Here is a 24,160-nt window from a genome sequence, read left to right as displayed (position 1 = left end):
GCGGGAGGCGCGCGGTCGAGGCGGCCAATCACAGGGCCGGGCTCAGTGCGGAGCGCCCTCTACCTCCGTCCCCGCGTTCGAAACTCCCGGCCGCCACTCGCCAGGCGGGCGGTGCAGGGCCGCGCCTGTTCGTCGCTTCACGGCCGCGGGAGGAGGCGGCTGCCGGGCGCCGTGGGCTCCCAGCGATGCGGGTATGAACCGAGCGGGCCCGCGGGCAACCGGCGGGGACAGCGCCACCGCGCTCGGCCGGGTCCCTGCACCCCATCCCGGAGCCGCGAGGATGCCCCTAGCGTGCCGCCCCTTTCTGCAGAGTGACAGGCTGTGCAGCCAATCGGAGGCGGTGGCGCTGTCAACATCGTGGTGCGCGAGGAGCGGCTGCCCAATGAGAACTCGGGGGCGGGGCTTGGCCTGAGCGGGGCGGGGCGGCGGAGCCTCTAGGGGGGCACTGGTGAAGGGTCGGGGCCGTGGAGGGGTCGCGCCGAGTGTGGGCTGACATGTGAGGGGTGACTTGTGAGGGGCCCGGGGCACGGCGGGGCGAGCGCGGCGCTGGCGAGCGGCCGGGGCGCACGCGGAGCCGGGGAGGGGGTTACGGACTGACGGGAGGCGGCCCCGAGGGTGCGAACGTGGCGAGAGGGGTCCCTGCGGGGGCTGAGCCCTCGGGGCCCGGGCGGCTCCTGAAGGCGCTGCAGCCCCCGACTCGTTGTGCCTTCGGAGAGTCCCCCAAGGTCTGTGGGGAGGTGGGGTCTGGCGGCGGCGGGGACCGAGGCGCCCTGTCACCGCTGAGGGATCGGAAGGAGTCGGGTCTGGCTCAGGAAGCGCTGCAGAACCTCACGGGCTGTGTGTTTGCGCCGGCGTTTGCACCGAATTCATCGCCGATATTTCTGAGTTAAAAACACCTCGCCGCTTGTTTTTTCCCAGCCGTGCCCCTTTCTGCAGCTCCGTGGCCGTGTAAGGACCGCGCTGTGCTGTGGGGTCGATGGGTGACAGCGCTCCCGCAGCACAGTTATAGCTCGCTAATATTTTTTTTATCGAGAACAGACTTCTAATGAGGTTATGAAACGAGCCTGTGTCACAGCTAAGTCCCACCCATTTGCTGTGCTGCCGAGATAGGCCACCCATGATTCCATCCTGGGGATTTGGGGTGGCTGATGCCACCCCCATCCCCTGCTCCAGTGACACTCCCAGCCTCAGCTTGAGCTGGCAGCTCAGCAGCCTGATAACCTCCAGGTTTTGCAGGCTTATGACCTCTAGAAAAAGAAGAAAGCCCTGGTTTTTTTTCTTCTTTTCTATATCCCATGAAGCTCTGCCTGAGGGATGTGTGTGTCTGTCATAACTTCCTTCTAATTCTGGCATTTTCAGCCCTACCCAGAGGAGACAGTGAGTGAGTACCAAAAAACATTTCTGCTAAAGCAAAGCTGGCTCCAGTAAAACAGGAGAAAATAGGGCAGTTGTCCATTAGTTTCCTTCTGGTGAAAATATTTTATACTTCTGAAACTATTGGAGATATATCTCCAAGAATTTGCAGATAATGGAAATTTGAATCTGTAAAGCCCATAAGCCCTGTAAAGAGGAATGGTTGTGCTTTGAACGTGTTGTGCTTCTTTAAGGCAGCAGGAATTTGTTCTCTAGTATTACCAGACTACCAAAATGATATTTCTTAATGTCTCTTTTTACTCTCCATCCACTAAATGATCATAAGGTTTCTCTTCAGTGTTAGAACACAGGCTGAATTCACCAGGGTGTACAATGTGCTGAAATAAGCCCTATGTAAGAACTGGTTAATTAATTATTTTGAAGGTTTTCTTACTGAAAGTGTGCAAACTTTCACTAGAAAGTGAAGAATATTTTAGTCTCTCTACAGCCAGTCTTCTGTGAGTAAGACTGTGGCCCAAGCATTGTGTGTTTATTTATTTATGATGCTTTCAGTTAACCAGCTGCTGTTTTCAACCACTGTGGGATTCCTGTTTGACTCCTTTTTTTTTTTATTAATTGGTGAGAAATGTAGCTCAATTTCAAAGATTTCTGATGTAATGTTACATAATACCAGTGAAATGAGTGATCTGTGAAAAAAGTAAGCCAAATATTACACCCAGAAATGGCAGAATTGGTCGACCCCAGTCTAAGTCAGTTGGTCTCTGTTTTATTATTTTTGGTGAGTGTGTTTCTTCCAGTGAAGGTTCAGATCCTCCATCACATCTAAATACATTGTTAACAGGAGATTTTACACCTTGCCCATAGTCTGTGAAGCCCCAAATATAAATAAAACTACCAATCACACCCTGAGAACATGGTTTTACAGGGATGTTTTGCACTCAGCCATCCTTTCCAGCCAGTCTGGATGTGCTGGGAATCCTTGGACCTGTGGGAGGCCCAAGGCTGAGTGAGCAGCTCCTGCTTGCAGGGGTGGCACAGGAGAAGGGAGGAGCCTGGTTGTGGAATATTTGCACTTTTGGGGTGGTTTGGCTGAAACAACTGTCTCTCCAGTTGCAGTTCTATTTCTTCACACAATAAAGTCAAATGTTTTTTAAAAGAAAGAGAGTGATGTTTATTTCTCTCTGTTTTCAGGGTAATGTCTTATTTGGGACTAAGACATGGAAAACAGCGATGTGGTGAATTCTGTCCAAGAAACCCCTTTGTCCTCTGCAGACTCTGGTGGCAGAAACACCCACAGCTCTGTCTGCAACTTGAATTCTAACAGGTAATGTGCTGAAGGAATCACTAAAACCCACTTTTATTATTTTAGTTCTGCTTAGTTAGCATGCCTTCACAGTAATATTGGCATTAAGGTGAAATTTTTATTTCAATATGATGAGAGTCCTAAATTGAGAGTATAATTCTGGCAGCCTGGCATATGTAGGGTATTGTTTGGGCCACTGTGTTGCACACCTGACACAATAAATAATGGAACTGTTTTCCTTGTGTTTCAGTAGAAGTCCTTCATCCAATCCCAGTGGAGTTTCTGGTTACTCAGGGAATACCAGGTCCTCATTAAAGCCTGGATCTGTTGAGCTGCTTGCCTCCTTTATGCAAGATATCCAGAACATTGGACATGCTAACTCAGAAATTGTGAGGAACTGTGAGGTATTTGATACTAAATTTTATTTTTTAAAAGTGCTATTAATGTATTTGTTTTGCATTTTGGAAGACAAATCTAATGATACAATTCAGTAGCAAGATCTGTGTTTATTCTTAATGATGGGACAGATCCTTTTACAATAAATGAACTAATCACCTGGCTGGATTTTACTGCAATTTTAGTGTTTTACAATATTTGTCTTTATATCTTGGTTTTTTATTATATAATAATGTTATAGTAATAATATATATATATTATAATATAATATGGATCTGAACATTTTTTCCCCAAAGTTACAATAAAGATAGCAAGTTCTTGAACTGAAAAATTTAAATCATTAAAAATGTATCACATCAAACTGGTCTGAAATGATCCTAGAGAGTAGAAGGGTTTTTTCCTAAAAATGGTTCTGTTTTCCTTGACTTGTTTATATAATCCATGTGTAAAGATGTGTAGGTGATTAGTTTGTTTCCAGATTTAAACCAATGCAAAAATAATGATGTGGTTTGAATGAACTGATTCTCCCAAACACTTTTTTGAACGTTTTTGTCCTTTTGTATTTTAAATTTTATCAGTATATTTAGTTATCATAAGGAGCATCAGTTTTGCACACCATGGGCTTGTTCTTGCAGATTTTTGAGCTCCCTGCCTGGGATCCATCCAAGTGTGTGTTGACAGATGCTTAATTTGGGATCTCTTTAACACCTCCAGGAACAGAATATTGATGTCTGTGTCCCGTGTCCTGTGCTTCAAGCACCAGGCTCCATAAACATTAGCATGAAATAGTTTTTAAACATCAGATTTTGCCATGTTTCAGGAATGCTGTGTATTTGATTTTTTAAACAAAATTATCTCTTAGTTTCCATGACATAATTATGCATCATGGCCTTTAGCTGGATGGCTGAGGGGAGGAGTTTCTTACTGGAGAAGGGTGTTTAATTCTCAATTTTAGAATTGCCTGTAATTAATGGAACTGGAATCAACCCTTCCAGAATTTGACTGTTCTTTGTTGGCAGCTGTTCCTACTTTTAGTTTCCATTGATTGGCATGGTGGGGGCAGAATGTGCTGTGGGGTGGGCAACCACAGTGCTGCTACTCAACTTTGTATTAAGTCAACACCCAAGGATAGGATTGCAGAGCTATTTGTAGCCACAGAAAAAGGTAAGAGGTGCAATATTTCTGTGCTTTAATTATTTCACTTTGTGATTTAATAGACAAGGTGGATACAGCTACTGAGACTGGTAGAAAAACAATGCCAGGAACAAATAAATGCCCAGCAAGAGCAGTTCCACCATCAAATCCAAGTAAGTTATGACTGTTCATGGAGCTAGATAAAGCTGAATGTTTTTTTTTCTCCCTCCAAAACAATGCAGAGAGGCAGTTAATGGAAGTGGATGACTGGAGTGCTGTTTAAAGGGAGCATATTTGAGACAGCCTTTGTTAATTAACAAAGCAACTGTTAGGAACCATTTCAGGAGTGATTTGTGGATTATTTGTTTTCAGTTATTTTGTTTTCACGAGCATTTGGTTCAGAATGCTCACCTGATAATATGATTTTGTAGCTATAAGGTTTTTATTAACTGTTAGACTGTATAATTTCTAATTTTGAGACAATATAGCTTTCTTTGCATTAAAAAAATGTTATACAACTTATCATCCCCTCATCCAGAGAGTGTATAGCCCAGGAAAGCCATCACTGTAATAGCTGAACACCTATTTCACCTTCAGTTGAACATTTTCCTTTCTAAGAATGAGAAACAATCCATATGAAGGTTCATATTTTTGCTGAACCCTCTTTATCCATTAGAAGAGAAGCAATGTATATGTATATATAACAGACAGTAATAATATAAATATGTAATGCTTAATATCTTCATCATTTTGGTTGCTGTTTTTCCCTTCCCTTTCCTGATGCCCTCCACACTAGTAGTAATCAGCAGTTCCTGAACTGAATTACCAAGAGGTACTGTCCTTTTATCCTATCTCCTGTTTCTCCTTCCCCCCTCCCTCCCATCTTGTTATTTTCCCGTTTCCTTACCCTTGTTTTTCCCTCCTCTTACTGTAGTGGTTTGATTCACTTGTTGCTGATCATAGTCTTTACTAATCCATTGTGTTGGCTTTGCTGGTTTTTGTCTTTTTTTTAATAGGAAAGGCTACCTCTGGAAGAGCTGAGGGTGTGGTGTCAGCAGGGGCTTTCTCACTGCATGGGGTGCCACACTGAGTATAAAATCAACAGCTAGAACTGGGCTATTTTATGCATTAAATAAAATAGATGGGGCTATTCCAAACTTACCCTGGTGTGGCAGTGACCTAGGGAAAACACTGACACACAGGAAGCTCAACACATTCTAGTGAGAGGAATAAAAAGACACAAAACTAATAATAATCTGCTTTTTGTGGTAGAAAAGCAAGGTGCTGGATCAGCACTGGCATGACTCTGAGATAAGGTTTGCTCCATGCTGGGTTTCAAGACCAACTGTATAAAAATCTCCATCCGTGTGAGAACAGGGATAAAAAAACCTTGAGTTCCTTTTGGAATCAGTGGGGTCAGCCCTTGGCTTATGTGATCTATACAAAAAAAGATAACTGTGCCAGGGACAAGCTGGATCATCCCAGGATCAGACTTTATCAAAGAGATTTTAAAACCAAAATTACAATCCTAAAACTGTAGAAAGTACATCTTATTTTTCCCTTTTTTTTTTTCATCTCTTGCAGTTATTTTTGACTATGCAAAAAGAGGTAAAAATGCAATTTAATTGGAATAGGAGCCTTTCACTTTTCCTGCACAGGGTATTAATGACAAAGATTGAATGTCAGCAGTGAATCTGATCTTCTTTCCCCCCCATTCCAGTTCTGTTCTTTCCCTTCTTTTCTCCCTTCCCTACCTTCCTGACAGCTGGATCACAGAATTAAAATCCAAATGATTGCTGCAGTCATGATTGAAATCATTAGCAGAACACAAAACTTTGTAGTGGAAGCAAACTTCATCCCAGGTTTTTTGTTTGTTTGTTATTTTTGGCAGGGAAAGGCTGAACTGAAATTCAGTTGTTTGTTCTATTGCAAGTTAATAAAAAATCTGAGGCTTGATTCTGACTAGCATTACATGTAGGTTCCTCTGAAATTAAGCATTCTTTTTTATTTCTTACTTTGAGAGAACAAATCATTTTTGTTCAATTTGTTCTCTCCAGTTGCTATTCACATGTGAGTAATGTACTGTAGTTCTGTGAAAAAACATGAGTTCCATGTTCTTAAAATTATTGCAAGTTTTTTCCTTCTTTCTCTCCTGAGGGAATTAGTTTGAAATATATTCTTGAAAACAATTCTTTGCTCTGTCCTGTCATGTGCAAGAGTTGTGTGCTCCTGGAGTTCAGTAATCTCAATTGAACTCTGCAGAAGTGCTGGCCACAGGCACAAATGTGAAATCTCTTCACAGCCCTTGGCAAAAGCATTAATTATTTCTCAGAGCTGTTTCAGTATTTCCAGAGCACAGCTCTGAAACTTAGAACTTCAAAAAATTACTTACCTAATACACTGAAATAAGTCTTGTAGACTGAAGAGCAAGTGACCTGTTAAATCTAGTGGTGCAGTTTTGGGTTTGCTCCACTCCATCAGCCACCAAAACAATCAAAAGGTAGAACTTTGTACCATGTGACAGCATAATATTCAAATTGGGTTTTTTAAAGTTGAGTTTTATGCAATAATCTTGCAGAGGTACATTATTCCTATTCTCATGATAGAGTAATGGTTAATACTTCCATCAAAGCATCCTTGCAGTCTTTAAAAATGTGTATCCAAGTGAAAAAGTGTTTCAGACCTAAATTTAGCCAAGCACCTGGATAGTTTGTATTTCTTTAGCTGGCTGGTAGGTAACTGTATCTCTGAGGCAATTAGTGAATACATTCATGCATGTTTTTTACATGAATAAATGACTGCTGAGACTCGTAATTCACTGCATGGAATAGAGGATTGTTCCCATGGACATTTTACTGTTATTTTTACTGTTTTATTTATACTTACTGTTATGCATAGTATGTATTTATCTATGCATGAGATGTCTGCACATGAAAACTTGGAGTTATATGAAATAAATACTCTAAATCTCCCACTAATATCACGAATGGAAGATGCATCTAAACAGGAATGTGACTTCTGGCAGGATCTGATGGGAATTGTGCCTTTTCCCCCGTGCAGCTGATTCAGGATGAGATAAAGCAGCTGGTGAGGTTGCAGAGCAGCACCTGGGCCAGGAGCCGGGCTGTGCCCTCCCAGCTCAGCCACACCTTCCCCTCCCTGCCGGGCCCCATGGGGATGTGCTCGGAGGCCTTTGAGGAGCAGGAGAGCCTCGTGAGCCAGCTGAGATCTGGAGAGGGGGATGCCCAGGCCGAGGCCTCGGGGGCGCAGCAGGAATGTGCGGGCAGCGAGGCCTCCATGAACAGCGGCTACGGCTCCCTGTCCGCATCGGAGCTGAGCCCTGCCCAGCCCGGCCCCAGCGCGGGGCAGCCTCCCCCCGGGGCAGGGCTGCACGGCCAGGCAGGCAGCCTCCAGAATAAAGGAGAACTTCCAGCAAAAAAAACAGAGGAGAATCGTTCATCGGGAAGGAGTGATAGTTTGGTTTTTCCTGCTGGATTGGAGCATAAAGCTGATGAAGATCATCCATGTGGGAAAAAACCCAGGTAAGTGATAAACTTTCTAAATATGGTGATTTATTATAGACAATCCCTATTCAGTAAAAGCTGGTGGTCGCTGTCTGAGTTGAATGGAACCTCTGGATGTTCTGCTGCTTGATAGATAAATATATTTATTTAGCCTGATGTTTCTGCATCTACAGTGTTTAGCTGTTGTAGATATATTTAGGGGAAATACCTTAAAGTGTATGTGTGTGTTTCTTACCATCTAGTAAATCTTTAACATCATGGGCACAAAAGTTGAAACAGACCCAACCAAAAAGAGTAACTGCAGATGAAGCATGTGTGAACTCTATGCAAGAAAATGAGAGAGTGAAGACATTACCACTTGAGAATGTAAGTCTCTTTTTATTTCATTATGTTTTTCTAATGCTATTCTTGTAACTGGTATTTTTTCAGAGTTACAGCATGTTCTCATTCAGCATACACTTTCATATTTTAAGTGTTTGAGTTCCCATTCACATATTTAAAGTTCATGTGGGCAAAGTTTACTTCTTGGATCATTCCATACTTAGGCACAGAGTTATTTTAGTTTATTCTATTCATTACCTAATTTTGTCTCAACACCTCCCTGAGTGGCACATGTTCTCTCCTTGTAGAGATAATGGCCACACCCTCAGCTGAGGCTTCAGGTCTTGGTAATTTATTGTGCCCTGTCATTTTTGAAGGATCTTTGATTTCAGCTGGTGATGCCTCTTCTGGCACACAGGATTCTTTGTGTGTTAAGGCATTAACCACTTTGCTCAGGACAAAAACACAGGCACATTTCTTAGGAGATACCAGTTTAATTATGTGGCTTAGCTTAGTTCCACTTTTGGCTGTGATTACCCTCAATATAAATTCTCTAGGTTTGGATCATGCTGTATAATTGTATTTAATCTCTTTGCTTAAAAAGACTAATAACACTTGTATGCAATTTTAAACATTATACCCTTGCTTTATTTTTTTTTTCCCTTGCCTTGTGATTTTCCTTCTGAATTTGTTTTTCCATTGTAATTTTAGACAAACCTTACTGATGCTGCTTTGCCACCATACACTTTTTACCTCAGTGAACCCAAGGAAAGCCCAAATTCCGTAGTGTCAGAAGCTTCAGGTATAGTTAATTTCTTTGTATTTAAATTCCCTTTCTTTTAAATTCTCATTTTTAAAACTCTTACTGGAATGCATCTCCAATAACTTCAGGGAGGTGAGGAGGATTTAAGTACTGACAGGCTTTACTATAGCATTAATTCTGCTTCTTGCTCCTGTTTTCCAACTGATGGCAGCTCCTGTGTATTGCTGCTGGCAGATGTAGGACATGCAGCAGTTGGGATTTTTTCCTAAATTTCTCTGCATTTCAAAGCTGAACTTTGTGTTTAAGACTGTTTCATAATGGAATTACTGTTAATATCATGGTAGGGTATGAAATATTAGCATCAATGGTGTGGAAATTACAGGAGTTCATGGTAATAGAGGCAGAATTCCTTTAAGCCGAGGGCATGATTCAATAATTGTGTAAATAGACAAGAACAGAATAATGCAGTGTGTAACCTGGTGATCCTTTAATTTTGGGGGAGGGTTGCTTTTTTTATGTTTTGGTAAGGCTTGGCTTTGTTGTTTTGGGAGTGTATGTGAGGGGTGGTTGGTGGTGGATTTGCATGGGTCTGGGGGTTGTGGTTATTGGGGTTTTTTATCAAAGCCAGACAACTAATTCACATATTTTGATCATAACAGGGTGGATTCATTTCAGTAACAAACAGGGGCACAGAGATGCAGCCCTGCAAACTGTGTATAATTGTTGCTTCTTCACAAGCCACTGAGAGGGGGACATATTTAAGAGATTGCAGTGGGATTGAGGCTGTGTCTGTTCCTCTTGTGCCATCCCTCTTAGTCCTGGTGGTTTGTCTTTGCATGCTGCAGAGTGCTGCACAAAGTGAAGAGTTTGTAATATCAGGGATTATTCCTTGGGTGGTACCAGTTTTAAGTGCTATAGTGGAATCTGTAGAAATGTAAGTTCATTGTAAATGAGGATTTGCCCCTTGAACACCAAATCTGTGTTTTAACTGATTTATAGCTTTTGTCCCTGGTGCTGTATGATGTGAGACTGATTATGTTGCCTGTCCTTTGCATTGAGATTTTTGTAACTCCTGGCCTGGTAAATGCTCTAATGACATCCTTAAGCACTAAATGCAAATAACTAATGTACCATTCTTGTTACTGACAAAATAACATTTCACTAATGGGTTTTGGATTCCTGTTCTATAGCTGCCAGCTTGAAATCTGTAGAAATAATTTTCTTCTGGTATTTTTTTTTTTCATCAGGACTTTCATATTGGAAATTAGATGAAAAGGAGATGTATCACACTTTACCAGAGAATTTCAGAAGTGAGTTGCCTGATGTTTTCTCCACAAAAGTATCACCAGTTCAGGTAAACTTTGTACATGCTTAAAAGTTATTATGTAGTTGCTTTTTGTCTTTGCTGTTTGCCTGTGATGGAAAGAACTCTTTTGTTATCTCAGTCTTTCATATCCTGGCTCTTCATTATTCCTGCACCCCACTAACCTCCCTTGAAATTTACTGACCTTTTGTCATTCAAAAGGAGCTGTGTATAGGAGATGAGAAGTGACTAATTAGTATGTTAAAGGTGTATGTGCCTTGTTAAACCCCCTTTTTTTAGCTTGAATAAAACTGTGTGTTCTGAGCTGCTTTATTAGCTAAACCCACCCAGAACTTGCTTATCTCTATTGGGGGTGGAGTGTTGCGTTCAGAAAAAGTAATGTAGCAATTTTGCCTGTTGAAGTTGTCTTCTGCTGATGAAAGGAAGTTGTCATCACTGAAGGATATTTATCATAAAAGACAAAGGGAAAACAAGCAGATGCCAGACCAGAGTTTTATGCCTTCTTCCCAGCCAAGTCACCCACCTGAGGTAACATCAATTTCTTTACTTCACGGATCAGTTGAGGATGTGTTGGGCTGGTTTCACACGGCTTGGCCCCTGCTGCCACCTCCAGTGTTTTGCTGGAACAGCAATTTGAGCAGCTTGGGAAAGGATCCAGCTTGGAGGAACCTCTAAGAACAGCCTGAGCAGAGAAGCACCTTTGCTGCACAACCTTGAGGATGCCGCAGGGACGGATCTGCTGCTGCTGGGGCTGCAGCTGCTGAGCTGCACCTGGAACTGCAGTGCCAGGGTTTTCCCACAAGACAAGTTCTTTCCACCCATGGAACAGAACAGGCACAGGTTGTGGAAATGATTCTTTCTCATGTCTCTTTTTTATCCAGCTCTCAGTCCTGTACATAACCCAGGCATGGTGGCTGCTCTGTGACTGTACTGTTTAGGTAATTGCTTTTGTAACCCTGCAAGGTTATTGTTTCAACACACAGACATCATAGTCTTTCAGGATGAATAACTGAAATTTCAGAAGTTTTCTAGAAAGCTACAGGTCTTGGATATGTCCTTTATTAATGGGAACATGGAAACTCAAGTTGTAATTATTGGGAATGTGTATTGTCATTTCAGTGTTGCAGAACTGACATTTTATTTGTCACTTCCAAATGATTGTAATAACATTCAATATAATACCTGCAGTATGTTACATGGTTTACTGATGCCTTGAGATAAATCTTGTTCTTGTAAATGGAGTTAAATCACAATTTTTTTAGCATTGTAACTTATTTCCTAGATCTTGACGTTGGATCCAACCCTGCATATGAAGCCAGGCCAGCAGAACCAGGGACTCAGTTTTTTCAGGACTCCTGCAGACTCTGCTCCCTTTTCTCCAGACTCTATGGCAGAGCCCGGATTTCCAAGTCATTGTGACACAGACTCTTTTTCACAGACAAGTCATTCATCTCAGTTGGATGATTCTCCAACACACCCTGCCAGCAGCAGAGCTGTGCACATGGACCTGTGGAGAAATCACCCATTCCAGAGTGAAAACAGGGCCAGCTCTCCTTTCCCAGTGGCTCACAGGGATGCTGACAAGGATAATTCTGTCAACACTGAGGAGGAAGAAACACTGACTCTAACTCCATCTTCTCTCACTCAGTGTGCTGACAGCAGTTTGCCAGATTACAGCCTTTCAGTGGCATCTCTTGAAGATCCTGTGGTAATGTCAAAGTAAGTAATTTTTTTGTTGTTTTTAAAAGTCAAAATTTGGTACTTTCACGAAAGGAATGAAACAATAGTAGCAAGCCAAAAAAAATATGTGAGTTCTCTTGGTCGTGTCTTTTTATACATAAAAATAAAAATACATCCTTTCCTCATAGGCTGTGTGAGGGAGTTCATTTAGGCAGAGGATTTCAAGTTCTGGGAGAGGGGTTATTTTCCTCTTCAGAAACAAATGCAGAGAAGCACAGAATTTACTCTGCTTAGGAAAAATAAATATTCTCCATTCACTGTTGAAGCTCTGATGATTTGCACTGGACAAGCAGACAGGGCATATATTCCATGTATGAGGGCTTTATTTTGTGTTTGTATATATTATTTGTATATAATAATAATATTTGTCTCTATTTATGCGAGGACTTCTGCCTTAGATGACAAAGCTGTCTTTGCTTTAGGTTGAATGCAAATAGAGTTTTGTAAGAGACATTTATATGCTGAGTTCATGATGTCCAAATGAATCCAGAATCCACAAATGAATCCACGTGGTCATGTGGATGGCTGAATTTTCTACAATTCTTATATTAAAAATAGGATTAGGCAGAACCTGAGGGAAAAGCACGCTCGACACATTGCTGACCTACGAGCTTACTATGACTCTGAGATCCAGAGCTTGAAACAGCAGCTGGAGTCCAGCCACAAAACTGCTGCATCTGAGGAGCTGAAGAAAATCAATCAAAGCCTTGCTGACAGGTACTGTTTGTCCTGCTTGTCTTTCTCTTTATGTGGTGCTCTGTATATTTTAAAGACTGAGTATCCTTGTTTGGAATATCTTGAACAGTTTATGTCCCTCTTCAGTTCTGAAGATTTCATGCATCTGTGATAGTAATATTTCCCTGTTAAATATAAATTTTGCATTATTTAATGCAGTTGCTAAGTTGTGGCTGCTCTATCCCTGGTTAAGGGGTTGGACAGGGCCTTGAGCTGCCTCATCTTGTGGGAGATGTTCTTGGCAGAGGGGTTGGAACTGGATGAGCTTTAAGGTCCCTTCCAACTCAAACTATTTCATGTTTCTGTGAAGATCAGGTCACGATTGTTAGACAGTAAATGTGGTGTTTGGACCACAGTTCTTGTTTGACCTGTTTTTTTCTGGAGCCAGTGCAAGCTTTCCTCAGGAATGGCTGGCAGGCAGAGGTGCTCTGAGCAATTTGTAATGGAATGATTTGTGTTTGGAAGATTCTGCTTTCCTGTCATGCTGGTGAACATCATCCTCCTGTACCTTCCATGTCACAACTACAGATGACACAGGACCGGTTCTGAGTTCATTGGTGCCTTTACCCTGGAGTCTGTGTGCCCCAGCTGTGCATTCCATTATCTACAGCTTGAGTGTTTGCTGTACAGGAATACTGATGTGATTTCTGTATAATTCTTGCCTGTTAAAACACACACTGCACATTTAGACAGCTGAAATACTGCACAAAATTTGTGTGTTCCCAGTTTCCTTCTCACCCCAGTTCACCACAGCCCTTCTGAGCAGAGACACCGCTGGGGCTGAAAAATGTGGGAGGAGATCGCAGGCTGGGCACCAAAATTTGTGGGGATGCTTGAGGAAGGAAAAAAGGCTATAAAATGTAGGTTTATTATTTGACAATTTCAAGAGCTTGGTGTAATCTCTGTGTTCTAAGTAGGTGTGACCAGCTAGATTCAGCTCTGAATGAAGCAAATGCTCACATAAAAGCCCTTGAAAATAAGAATAATCAACTAGAAAAGCAAGTGGTAAGTATATGTTCTTAAATCAAGTTGCTTTTCAAGTAAAAGGGTAAAAGAATGAACTTTTTCATTAATAAGTTGATCAATGTTTCCATACTTACCTCTTTTTATTTTTAACCTTTCAACCTTTCCCTTAATATATAACATCAGCTCACATGTTCCACAGTGACTTTCCTACCTGAGTTTCTTAGGATTCCCTACTTGAATCATCATCACTTCTGCTCATGAACTTTTTTCCAGGTTAGCAGGGATCAGACAAAGTCTAAGTGAAATACTGTGATGTGTTTATCACATTCCTCTTTACATTTTCTTCATATATTTATTTTGTTTTAATTACTTTCTTATTAGATCACTGATAAAATAAATCTCACTTATGCTGGGGCAAAAATACTCTCTTTAGGTATATTTGCAGTTTTTTCTAGTTGGGCCAGACCTGTTTGCTTGTGCATAAATTAATGCATAGCTGCATGAATTATTAGTCAATTAATTATTATTAGTCCAAAACCAGGACACTTTGTCACGAAAGTTAAACTTTGTCATCAGAGTTAGACACCTGCAGAGACTAATTCCACCTTCTTTAGATGTTTTTCTGTGCTGGCAAAGTAAGTCAATCGAATTGATTGGAGGCCTCACCTCTAGATATTTAAGATCCTATAAAATAAATACATTTTGGGTGGGTTTAATCTTCATTTTCATTCTTTCCAAGTCAAAGAAATGAGCAAAAATCTTGTTTAGTTCACATACACCTCTACCTTTGTTTTTCTGTGCGAGCAATTTTAAGATAATTCTTTGAGATACAAATAATCTTAGAAATAATTAATCTGCCAGGGAAAAAGAATGTTTCAAACACTCTAAAGGATGTTTTCTGTCCTGCAGGCAGATTGGAGGGAGCGTTTCTATGCCATCAGTGACAACTCCAAGGCCCTGCAGGAGCGGCTCGAGGAGATGCGCACGAGCCACAAGGAGAAGGACAACACCATCAGCCGCCTGCAGTCCCGGCTCAGGGAGCTGGAGGAGGCTTTTGAGAAGGCTTACAGGTTGTCTGACAATAAAAACACAAGGCTCCAGGAAGAAAACAAAATGTTTCAAAATGTGAGTAAGAAAATGGATGATGGTGTTGGCAGGGGAATGACAGCAAGTCCCAGGTGTGAAAAATACTCTGAGTTTACAACTGAGAAGTCTTGAGGCACAACAAGAAAACAAATTCCTCAGCTGACTCCTTACTAGGCTGGGTGTTGGAGGGCACTGTGGACCTAAAAGATACTTAAAAACAATTATTTAAGGCAGCAAGTGTGTACTTGATGTGGTAACCCTTGCAATGGTCTGTCTCGGGAATTTTATTACTCTAAGTTGAAGATACTACATGAAATTTTAGGAAGTAATTTTTTCCCTCTTAAGCTTGTTGGAGATGGACTAAACTTTTCATACCTCATCTCAACTTGCTAAAACTGTTCATTGTGCATGATTTTAGTCTGAATCTAAGGAATTGCTCCTCTGATCCTTTAGGAAGAGCATTATGGAGTGTTTAAATGGACTGGCAGAATGGGTATTAGCTGGAAAAGCTTCTTTATGCTTTAACTTCTTTTTTACAATTGAAATTTCAAAAGACAAATTCACTTTTAAAGTCTCTGAGGAATCCTACTGGTTCATTCATTCAGTTTCTTTAGAGACAAATAATTTGAAAATTAGAAATACTTTCTATAAGTAGCTCTGTCTCCTCTTGTCCTGTCTATAACTTTTTGTTCCAATTGGAAGATGATAAGAAGAACTTAACAAATACCATTAAAGTACATTTTGTATCCCCTGTAGTGCTCCTGCATGTGTTAGCCAAGCTGTTGAGATGATTTTACAGCAGCCAACAAAGCTGTTAATTGACTGTGGTCTCACTGTGGGTTGGTGTTCTTTTGTTTTGTTTTAGCTTTTAGGAGAATACGAATCCCTTGGAAAAGAACATGAAAGAGTAAAGGTAGGCACACAGTGGATAATTAAAAACCTAAACATGCAAACTTTGTGATAATATTCCATGGAATTAGCTGAATTAACTGAAATATTTTGAAAAAGCTCAAACAGAAAGATCCATATTTATCTTTACTGATAACTTTCTTCTTCAGAGTCCTGGAGGGAAAAGGAAGGAAACTGGAATTTGTTATTTTCCAGTCATAGGCAGCAAAAATGCTGCAAAGTCAAAGCTGAAGAAATTTAATGGACCCTTTGAACTAGGAAGGTGTAATTGATGTGTTGTTTCCAAGACTGATGTGGAGTTTCTTGGGTTTTATTTAATGCACTTCTGTAGTTTCTGGACTTTTTACATTTTTCTTTGTGTCCTCGTAGGATACGTTAAATACAACTGAAAACAAATTGCTTGATGCAAACACAGAGATTTCTGATTTGAAAAGGTAACTGTGAAACTTATTATTGTTTTACCAGTATGAAATACAATGGGCTAAATGTCTGCTCCCAGAGTGTGAGGGCTGTAGATCTTTCAAGTTTAATTACATGTTATGAAACATTTCATGTTGTATTGTGCTACTGGTAAAAACTAAAAATCTCATTTATTTAGGATATGCATTTTTTTTCTACTTCCTCTGCTTCCACAGCAGTGTTGTCTGGTCTTGTCTTTCTGGCCAGATTACCTGATTTATTTAAGTTCAAATTCAAATACATATTTATATTCATATTTAGATAGAGATGCATAGACAGAAATGCAGCAGTTGCTCTTGTTCTCCTGCTTCATCCAGAATATCTGAATAAAATGAGCTCAACTCCTAAGAAATATGATGTTTCTTTTATGCTATTTAAATCCTCTCCTAATGCATCTTTTTAAGGACAATTTTAAAACTTGAAGCTCAGCTCAAGCAGGTGGAACATGAAAATGCCCTGAAACTTCGCCATATAAGTGAAAATCGTTTAAGAACCTCTTGTGCCAAGTAAGTGAACACTAAGACATGAAAACAATGTGTTTTAGAATAGCTTTTAACATGTTTTGGCTAAAAATGGATCAAGATGAGGTCAGTCCATGGGCTGAACTGGATTAAACACATGTGATGTAATCCAGAGATTGGATGTGCCAAGAAATTACTGAACCCAACTGAATACTCTGGCTAGTGTATCTCTGACTTGGCCAGCTGTCCCTGCTCTTCCCAAAGGAGTGTTTGCTAGGTCTCAAGTGCTCAGCTGAATTCCTATTCTCCACAAAGATCTTGGGAAAACAACCTGATAGTCCAATTAGACATGGGAGGTTTTCCCTGTGTGTCATTGGTTTGAAAGGCTGATTCCTGCTCAGTGTGGTTCCAAATAGAATTTGTACAGGTAACCTGAGAGTAGAGGGGAAGTTCAGTTAGAATGAACACTCTGCTTCAAATTGGGAATTTGTGTTAAATTAATTCAAGTTGATCTGTGCTCTGGTTTTGTTTGTTTTGAGAGTTTTTTATAAAGTTTTAAGGGCCTGAAAAGCTTTCGTCCCCCTCTGGTTTTTATTACTCAGTTATGGCCTGTTCAGTGTCTCTCCCATTTCAGCACTGGTGCTGTGGAACCCAAAATGACAATTACTGTGATTTGGGGGTGTCCATTTGGATGTGTGGAACAGGAGTATCTTGGGGAGATTTGAATTTTGATGATTAGGAAGACAGAAGTAATTTATGTATTAATATATTAAAGGGACAGATTTCTGTTTAGAGCTCTTTTAATATTTATGAACCAGACCCCTCAAGAATGAACAGAAAAAAGCGAGGCCTGGACATGGCAGACTCTGTTCATCAGGGAGGGGGGGATGTAAGAGCCAATATGGATTTAGAAGTTAATCTGTCCCTAACTGATCCCAGAGGCTCAAGGAAAGCCTCATTTCAATTGAATGCCCAGCAGGAAAGATTTACAGAATAGTGCCTATAGTTCATAGCTTGGGTAAACAAGTCCCTTTTTTCCTAATTGTCTGCTTTCCTGTGTATAGAAATCACATTTTTCTTTTGCATCTCAAGATAATGATCAACTAATTGATATTTATTAGTTGATATTTATCCCCCTCAGGTCATCAACGCTGGCTTTTTCTTGGTTTTTTTTTTTTGTTTTTTGTTTTTTCTTTTTATAATAATTGTTGTCCAAAGAAAAACTGGGATCAGATGCTCTGAACTACTGCAGTAATCTCCACCAAATGTTTTCATTTAATTAGTTGAGATCTACTTGCAACCCAAACCTGGGTCTGAGTAAGCAGCATTAAATTACACTAAGATCTTTGTGGAGCTCTGCATTCTGAGCATATTGTCTAATTTAGACTGAAACCTCAACATATGGCTTTTTTTTCCCCCCCAGATATTCTATTTTTACCTTAGAAGCATGTTTTAAAAGCAGTTACTTTTCCCACAGTATTTAGAAGTTTATTGTATATTTGTTTCTGTTTACTGGAATAAATCTCAGGTTTTTCTTAAAAAACAAAACAGAAACAAAAATAACCCCCCCACACCCCAAACTCCAAAGCCTTTAATAATTTTGAAGCTTTTTATTCCCACAGCAAGTTGGGAACTCCTGATGTCAGCAGGAGAAAGTGGTTGATACCAGGAGCTGAATATTCCATCTTCACTGGGCAGCCTTTGGAGGGCCAGGAAAGCCCCAAAGACAACAGGCTGGAAGAAACCTATATTCCTTCTAGGTGAGTTGGTTTGTGAAACCTGAACTAAACTAAAATATGAACTAAATTTTTTCATGTTTTTTTTTTGTTTATTCTGTTCCTGTTTGGGTACATGAAATAAAATAAAATACTTAATTCTCTTTTTTTTTCCTTCCACCACCTCACATTATTCAAGGCACCATTCTCCTCCTGAGAAAGACTCCTCACAGGAAGACTCTTCAACCAACACAACAGAAAATAAAGAAAATGAGATGTCAGAAGCACCAATTATAAAAGCCTTTAAAGAACTTGAAGAAGGAAAAATTCTTAAAGATTGGGGTACACAGACAGAAAAAGAAGATGCACCAGCTAGTAACTCTTATTTTCATATTCCTGAACATGTCTTTACTGGCTTTTCTCTGTTTGCATGTCTTTGGCTTTGGTATTCTCAGCATTCTAGTCCACCAGGCTTCAGTGGGGGGATAAAAAAGGTTTGCATGCAAACTTGTGGGGTTCTCCTAAGAAAATTCAAAGTTAGTCATCTTAGTGATTTGTTTAGAATGGGGGAATGCAGAGCTTGTTGTTAGGTCTCAAGCTGAAAACTGGTTAATGTCCCCTTTTCTAAGAATATCTCAGTATTTATGAACAGTTAATGGAGTCCTAAGAAAGCTCTGGCTGCTCTACATCCATTCCAGTTTCCATGGTGTTGTATGGGAATGGAATTGAGGAAGTGGGACTGCCCTGAGCTGTAACAATGCTGATTTAGAGAAAATGCTCAGTCTTTTTTAAAATCTTATATTCTGGGCCTGAGGCAGGTCCTTCAGCCTTTCCCAAAAGATGCTTTTGTCCTGATTTCCACTGTTTCTCTATCAAACAGTGTTACTCAGCATAATTTCTCTCTCACACACTGCAAAGATGCTTTTTCATGAGTTTCATTTTCTGTGAGTAGGAAGAGAGACTTGAGCAGAACAGCATTGATGTGAGAGATAAAAAGTTCAGTTCAGGGGAATATTTGTGTTGAAAAAGATTGATTAATATAAGACCTTTTTTTCTTTTAATTAGAACCATCAACTCGACGTCAGACTGTGGGGTTTGTTGAACCTTCTTTGGTTGCAAACAGATCTCCAGAGAAAGGGAGAGACCAGCACAGACCCAAACGCTTCAGCTCCCCTTCTGGCCAGAGGTCATCGTCCCTTCCTCCTGCCAACAGGAAATCCAGCACTCCCAGTCAGTGCCTTTCTCAGCTTTGCTTTGTGCTACTCAAAAAGCAGAATCAAATCATGAAAGGCTGCTTTAGAAGGTGGAAAAATAGGGACAGGGTTTCTGCATTGTTCTGGCAGTCTGGAAAAAGTAGTGTCTGTAATCACAGAATACATGAGAGTTCTAAGTTTATTTTCATTTTTGCATGTTGTGATGCACTTCTCATCTAATGTAGATAAACATGTAGACAGCTTTGAAGAGCACTCTTTTAAGCTGTAAGCACATGAGTGGGAGGTACTGCACTGGGGAGTCTGAGGTAGATAAACATACTTTGTCTTTTGCAGCAAGAAGAGAGATAATGTTGGCACCAGTGTCTGTGACATACAGCCCAAAACGATCTCCAAAGGAAAACCTCTCTCCTGGATTTAGCCATTTGCTCAGCAGAAATGAAAACACAGTGACAAGGTATGAGTCTGGTGAATACAGTTGTGTTCTGATCGTTTTTAGAGCAGCAGGATGTTTATCCAGGCTTAATGCTGCTGTTTCTTGTTCATTAAATGTCCTTGAAAATGAGTTGTGAACATTTCTAAATATAAAGCTAAGTTGTGCCTTTTAATATTGGCGAAGAAATTGTAGAGTGATTGAACAGGATTTAGAAGACTACAGTCTTCTTCTAAAAAAAAAAACCACCACATTGTTTAGTCAACCAAAAGGTGAAATGGTAGAAAAGAATGTATTGCTTGATACCTGACTTCTGACAAATAATTGCTGTGTGCTTCCTGCTCTGTAGGTTTGATATACTTCTAGATGACCTGGAAACTGGTGCTACTTCTACTTTACAGCACAATAATCCAAGGAAAAGGCTCCAGTTTAACTCACTAGACGATGCAGAAGGTAATCTGTCAAAGTGGAGGGAAACTGGTCTTTATTTTTCTACCACAGTTCTTTCCACAGTGGTAGTAGCTGCTTAACTAGAAAGCTGACTTTGTTCTGTGAAGTCCAACTTTTAAAAATCCTCTAAATCTTGCCTTATCCCTGTAGACAGAGAAATCCTGTTGATACAGTATTTTATTTTTATGTATATGTGTGTGTGCACAAACACAGTGGAACAAGAAAAATAATTGAATTGACAAAGAAGGGCAATACATTTCCCTGTTCCTAACTCAGTTATCCAATGCATATCTTAGTGGGGGTCTATATTAAGATGTACACACTGAGTCATACTAATAAAATCCTATTACTAAACGTTGCATTATGGACAGCAAAGAGTAACTAATAAAACCAGTTGTTTCAGATTTTTTTTGAAATGATTTATCTTTTCTTACTTCTGTAATCCTTGTCACCATGTTCTGCTTTTTGGTTTTATCCATGCTCTTATTTAGAGTGGTGTTTGCATGTCAACCAGTCAGCTTGTTGATATTTAGAAATGTACCAGTAAAAGTAATTCCTAATTAGTACAACACAGGAATCTGGTTGTTAACCAAAAAATATGCTGTGTTTCAAAGATCCCTTGAAAGATGACCCATACAAATGTTTTGCATTCCTTTGGGAAGCTGTTCAAGGCAAGGACTGAGGCTTTGCTCTTCCCTCTCCTCGGTTCAAGCACTGCCAAAACCACACTGCTTGTGCTGCCATTAGTTTCTTCTTCTGTCCTGTGTAGCAATTTCCCAGACGATTACAAAACAAATAAAAAGATCCCTGTTGTGTTGATAGGAAGGCAGCAGTCAGGTGTCAGGCACAGCTCCTGTACTGAATCTGTCAGTAATGGAATGAAGAAAGCAGCAGCTTGGGAGGAGAGGAGCCAGAGACACGAGGCAGTGCAATCACCTTGTGAGGAAGACTTCAAGTACCCAGCAAGGATTCCAACTCTGGCTGAAACAGAGAGGCTTTTTGATGAGCTGACTCACGAAAAGCAACAGGCAAAGATTATTTTTGTTTTCAAGTTGTAACAAATAGTAATTGTTCTGTGAGAGGTGAGGGATGGAGCCTTTTATGCATGGAATGCATGGCTGAAATTCATCCACAATTCAGTGTCACATCAGGAATGTGCCATTGTCCTTCCCTGCTCTACTTGCAGTCCTTCCCTGGCCCTAAATTCATTAAAGGAGAGTCACTGTAACAAATCCAGTGTGGGTGGGGGTTGGCACAGTATTATGGTGTTAAAGAACAAAACTCTCCATGTAGCTGTAATCCATACTCCTCACCTCTCCTTCTGGAAGAGCAGTTAGGAAGGCTCACATTGGCTCTTGAAACTAATTTACAGCTGAAGTGTTTTCTTTTATTAGATTGAGGCTGCACTCAGCCGAATCCCTTGTTCTGGTGGAAGAATGACCTTGCAAGCAAGACTAAATCAGGTGAAAAAGCTTCTCTGTATTAGTGTTCTCTTCTGTTCTTCCACAATTGAGAATACATAATGTAGAGGAAAGATCCTCTGGGTAGTGAGTGTGATTACTGAGGGAATTTTTATACTGGTTTTTATGTTAGGGTTTTTATATTGTTTAATATCTTCTATTTTTTGTACATGGGATGCATTTTGCCAAATTACTGCAAGAATAGTCTGTTCTTGTGCTAAAACTGAGAGGGAGATAAAGGCAATGCATTAACAAAATGCAGTGACTATGAAATAGATCCCTGAAGCTGCAGAGAGGATGTTGTGCTGTAGGAGAAATTGAAAAGTTTAGTTTTTGGTTGGATATTGTCTCCTTGAAAGTACAAAGAAGAAAGTAAGAAGGTAAAAATAACTGGTTTAGGTGGAATACAGGGAAGTGCTTTCTGTGGAAAACTCTGCAGACTCTTAATAAAAACAAGTCTCAAAGTTGTCTTTTAGAGGTCTATGCAAAGCCTTCAACTTCAGCATTTCCTGAATTGTAATCTCAGGGTGTGTTATCAATTTATCAATTTGAAATTAAAAGTGCATTCCACTAAATCAATACTGCCACTTACTACAGTGATCAACTGTTTCCTTAATATGCCTAATATTCCTAATTATCAGCCTGTCCTGATTCTTTTCAGGTTTCTCTCATGGGGTTTTGTAAGTCATCTGTTAAAAAAGCCAAAAAATACATAAAAATGACATGACCAGTTTGTAGGTCTGGCTCTGGTTTTTGGGTGATAACAATGCACCCAAGGCCTTAAAAAGGACACCAGGAATATAGGAATGATAGCAGTTTCCTAATTTTAGAAGGATCATTGGTTTTCATGATATATTATTAATGCTTTTTGTTCTCTCTTTTAATTCCTCCTTTTAGGAAGCCCTGGAAGATCGTTTGGAAAGAATTAACAGAGATTTGGGGTTAATACGAATGACTCTGAAAAGATTTCATGTTTTGAGAACCTCTGCAAATCTTTGACAGTTCTCTCATGACTGCAAATATACTTTTTTTTTTGCACTAATATATAATGATGCACTCAGTAAATGCAAATTGTTTTGTATTTTTATAAACCCTGAAAAGTAGTTTTGCAACCATGTTACCCTTTACAAACAGCAATATTTTGTACTTCAAACAGCCACCTCTATTTTAAACGTATTTTGTTACACCTGAGAAATCAATGTTTATCCTGTATTGTAATATTTTTAGAAATATTAATTATTTTTAAATAGTGATATTCAATTTATAATAAGAAACTAAAAGGCAGCTTGTTTTCAGGAAAAAAATGATAGTGTTACCCTTTTGCACTTGGTTTTCCTCCACCATTTTATAAATATTTATGGTGTGATGTAAATATTAGCCAAGAGGAGATTTTGGACGTTAATACAAAAAGCAACATGAGTTACCTGTGTTAAAGAGAACCACAGTTCTGTGGTAAATCCTTTTAATTTAAACCTTTACCATGGATGTTTCTCATTGGGACAGAACTGTGAGCAATACTTGCACTGTGGCTGGCTGGGGCAGGAAAATCCTTTTCTGATGGATGTGATGCCTCCCAGCAGTCCCAGTGAGGGGTGTTTTGATACTGTGAGTACCAGAATCCACCTGGCAGCAGCCTCCTGCCTCCCAGTGAACAACTCAGCTCCAGCTGACACTCCAGGACTGGAACTCCTTACCTGAAGTTACTGGTTCCAGGTGCCAGGCTGGGTTTTGTGCCAGTGTTCTGTTCGTGTACATTTCATGTATTTGTGAACATAAATTAATTTTTCTTGGTGAAAAAATACATATTTGCCAGTTGACATATTGTTGCATTACTGTCCAACATTGATATTTTGGTTTGTATTTTAATATTAAATAAATGTTTAATTAGATTCTTTCCTCCTGCCCAAGTACAGTAATAGGCTCTGGGATATTACATCAGAGATAATGTAGGTTTTAATCATATTGTGTGTTTTAAATTCTGTCTTTGTTCAAGATGTTTGGCCACCAATGATGTGATTACAGGGCCAGAATAGCTGTCATAAAGGAAGCTTGAGAAGGTCTGATTCTAAAATTAGAGTGCTGTGGTTTAAGATACTTGATGAAGAATTGTCCAGTCCATGCATGATCTTTTCAAAAATTCTGTAGTTTTTGCCACCCTGGGGGTACTTCTAGTGCAAGATCAGAGCTGGGGAGAAGTCAAGGATGGGAGTTTCTCATTTTCACTTTAAAATGTAGAAATTGGGTCTGAATGCTTGGAGAGGACTTGCTCCAATGTATTTCCAGTCTCCACAAAGAGGTGTGCAATTCTGATGGCATTCCATGTTCTCACTGGTAATTTTTACTTAGAAGGGGTGGAGGGGGGAAAAATAATCTTTTCTTCCCTGTATAAATCTATT

At 40.1% G+C, this 24,160-nt stretch overlaps 1 protein-coding gene across 11 annotated transcripts; it reads left to right on the top strand.

Annotated features, from left to right (window-relative positions):
* The first annotated feature begins 45 nt into the window (after positions 1-45).
* On the top strand, positions 46-23,653 carry MPHOSPH9 (M-phase phosphoprotein 9). Of its 11 annotated transcripts, none has more exons than XM_050980426.1 (24): positions 46-191; positions 2,566-2,698; positions 2,931-3,081; positions 4,291-4,380; positions 7,268-7,749; positions 7,974-8,097; positions 8,764-8,854; positions 10,063-10,169; positions 10,542-10,667; positions 11,422-11,858; positions 12,438-12,596; positions 13,532-13,619; positions 14,490-14,705; positions 15,532-15,579; positions 15,945-16,009; positions 16,439-16,540; positions 18,118-18,255; positions 18,410-18,585; positions 19,276-19,440; positions 19,758-19,878; positions 20,204-20,307; positions 21,127-21,332; positions 21,699-21,767; positions 22,662-23,653. In XM_050980426.1, the coding sequence occupies exons 2-24, from the start codon at positions 2,592-2,594 to the stop codon at positions 22,761-22,763; spliced, it is 3,474 nt and encodes a 1,157-aa protein (XP_050836383.1). In that variant the 5' UTR covers positions 46-191; positions 2,566-2,591; the 3' UTR covers positions 22,764-23,653. The 11 variants fall into 11 exon arrangements, with proteins under 11 accessions (XP_050836383.1, XP_050836382.1, XP_018772320.2 ...); XM_050980425.1 differs by having other exon boundaries at positions 2,928-3,081; XM_018916775.3 differs by lacking the exon at positions 46-191 and adding an exon at positions 479-496 and having other exon boundaries at positions 2,928-3,081.
* The last annotated feature ends 507 nt before the right edge of the window (positions 23,654-24,160 follow it).

This window comes from Serinus canaria, chromosome 15, assembly GCF_022539315.1.
Source record: "Serinus canaria isolate serCan28SL12 chromosome 15, serCan2020, whole genome shotgun sequence".
Taxonomy (NCBI): Eukaryota; Metazoa; Chordata; class Aves; order Passeriformes; family Fringillidae; genus Serinus; species Serinus canaria.
The sequence above is the reverse complement of the archived record's forward strand: the minus strand, read 5'-3'. Positions and strand labels throughout refer to the sequence as shown.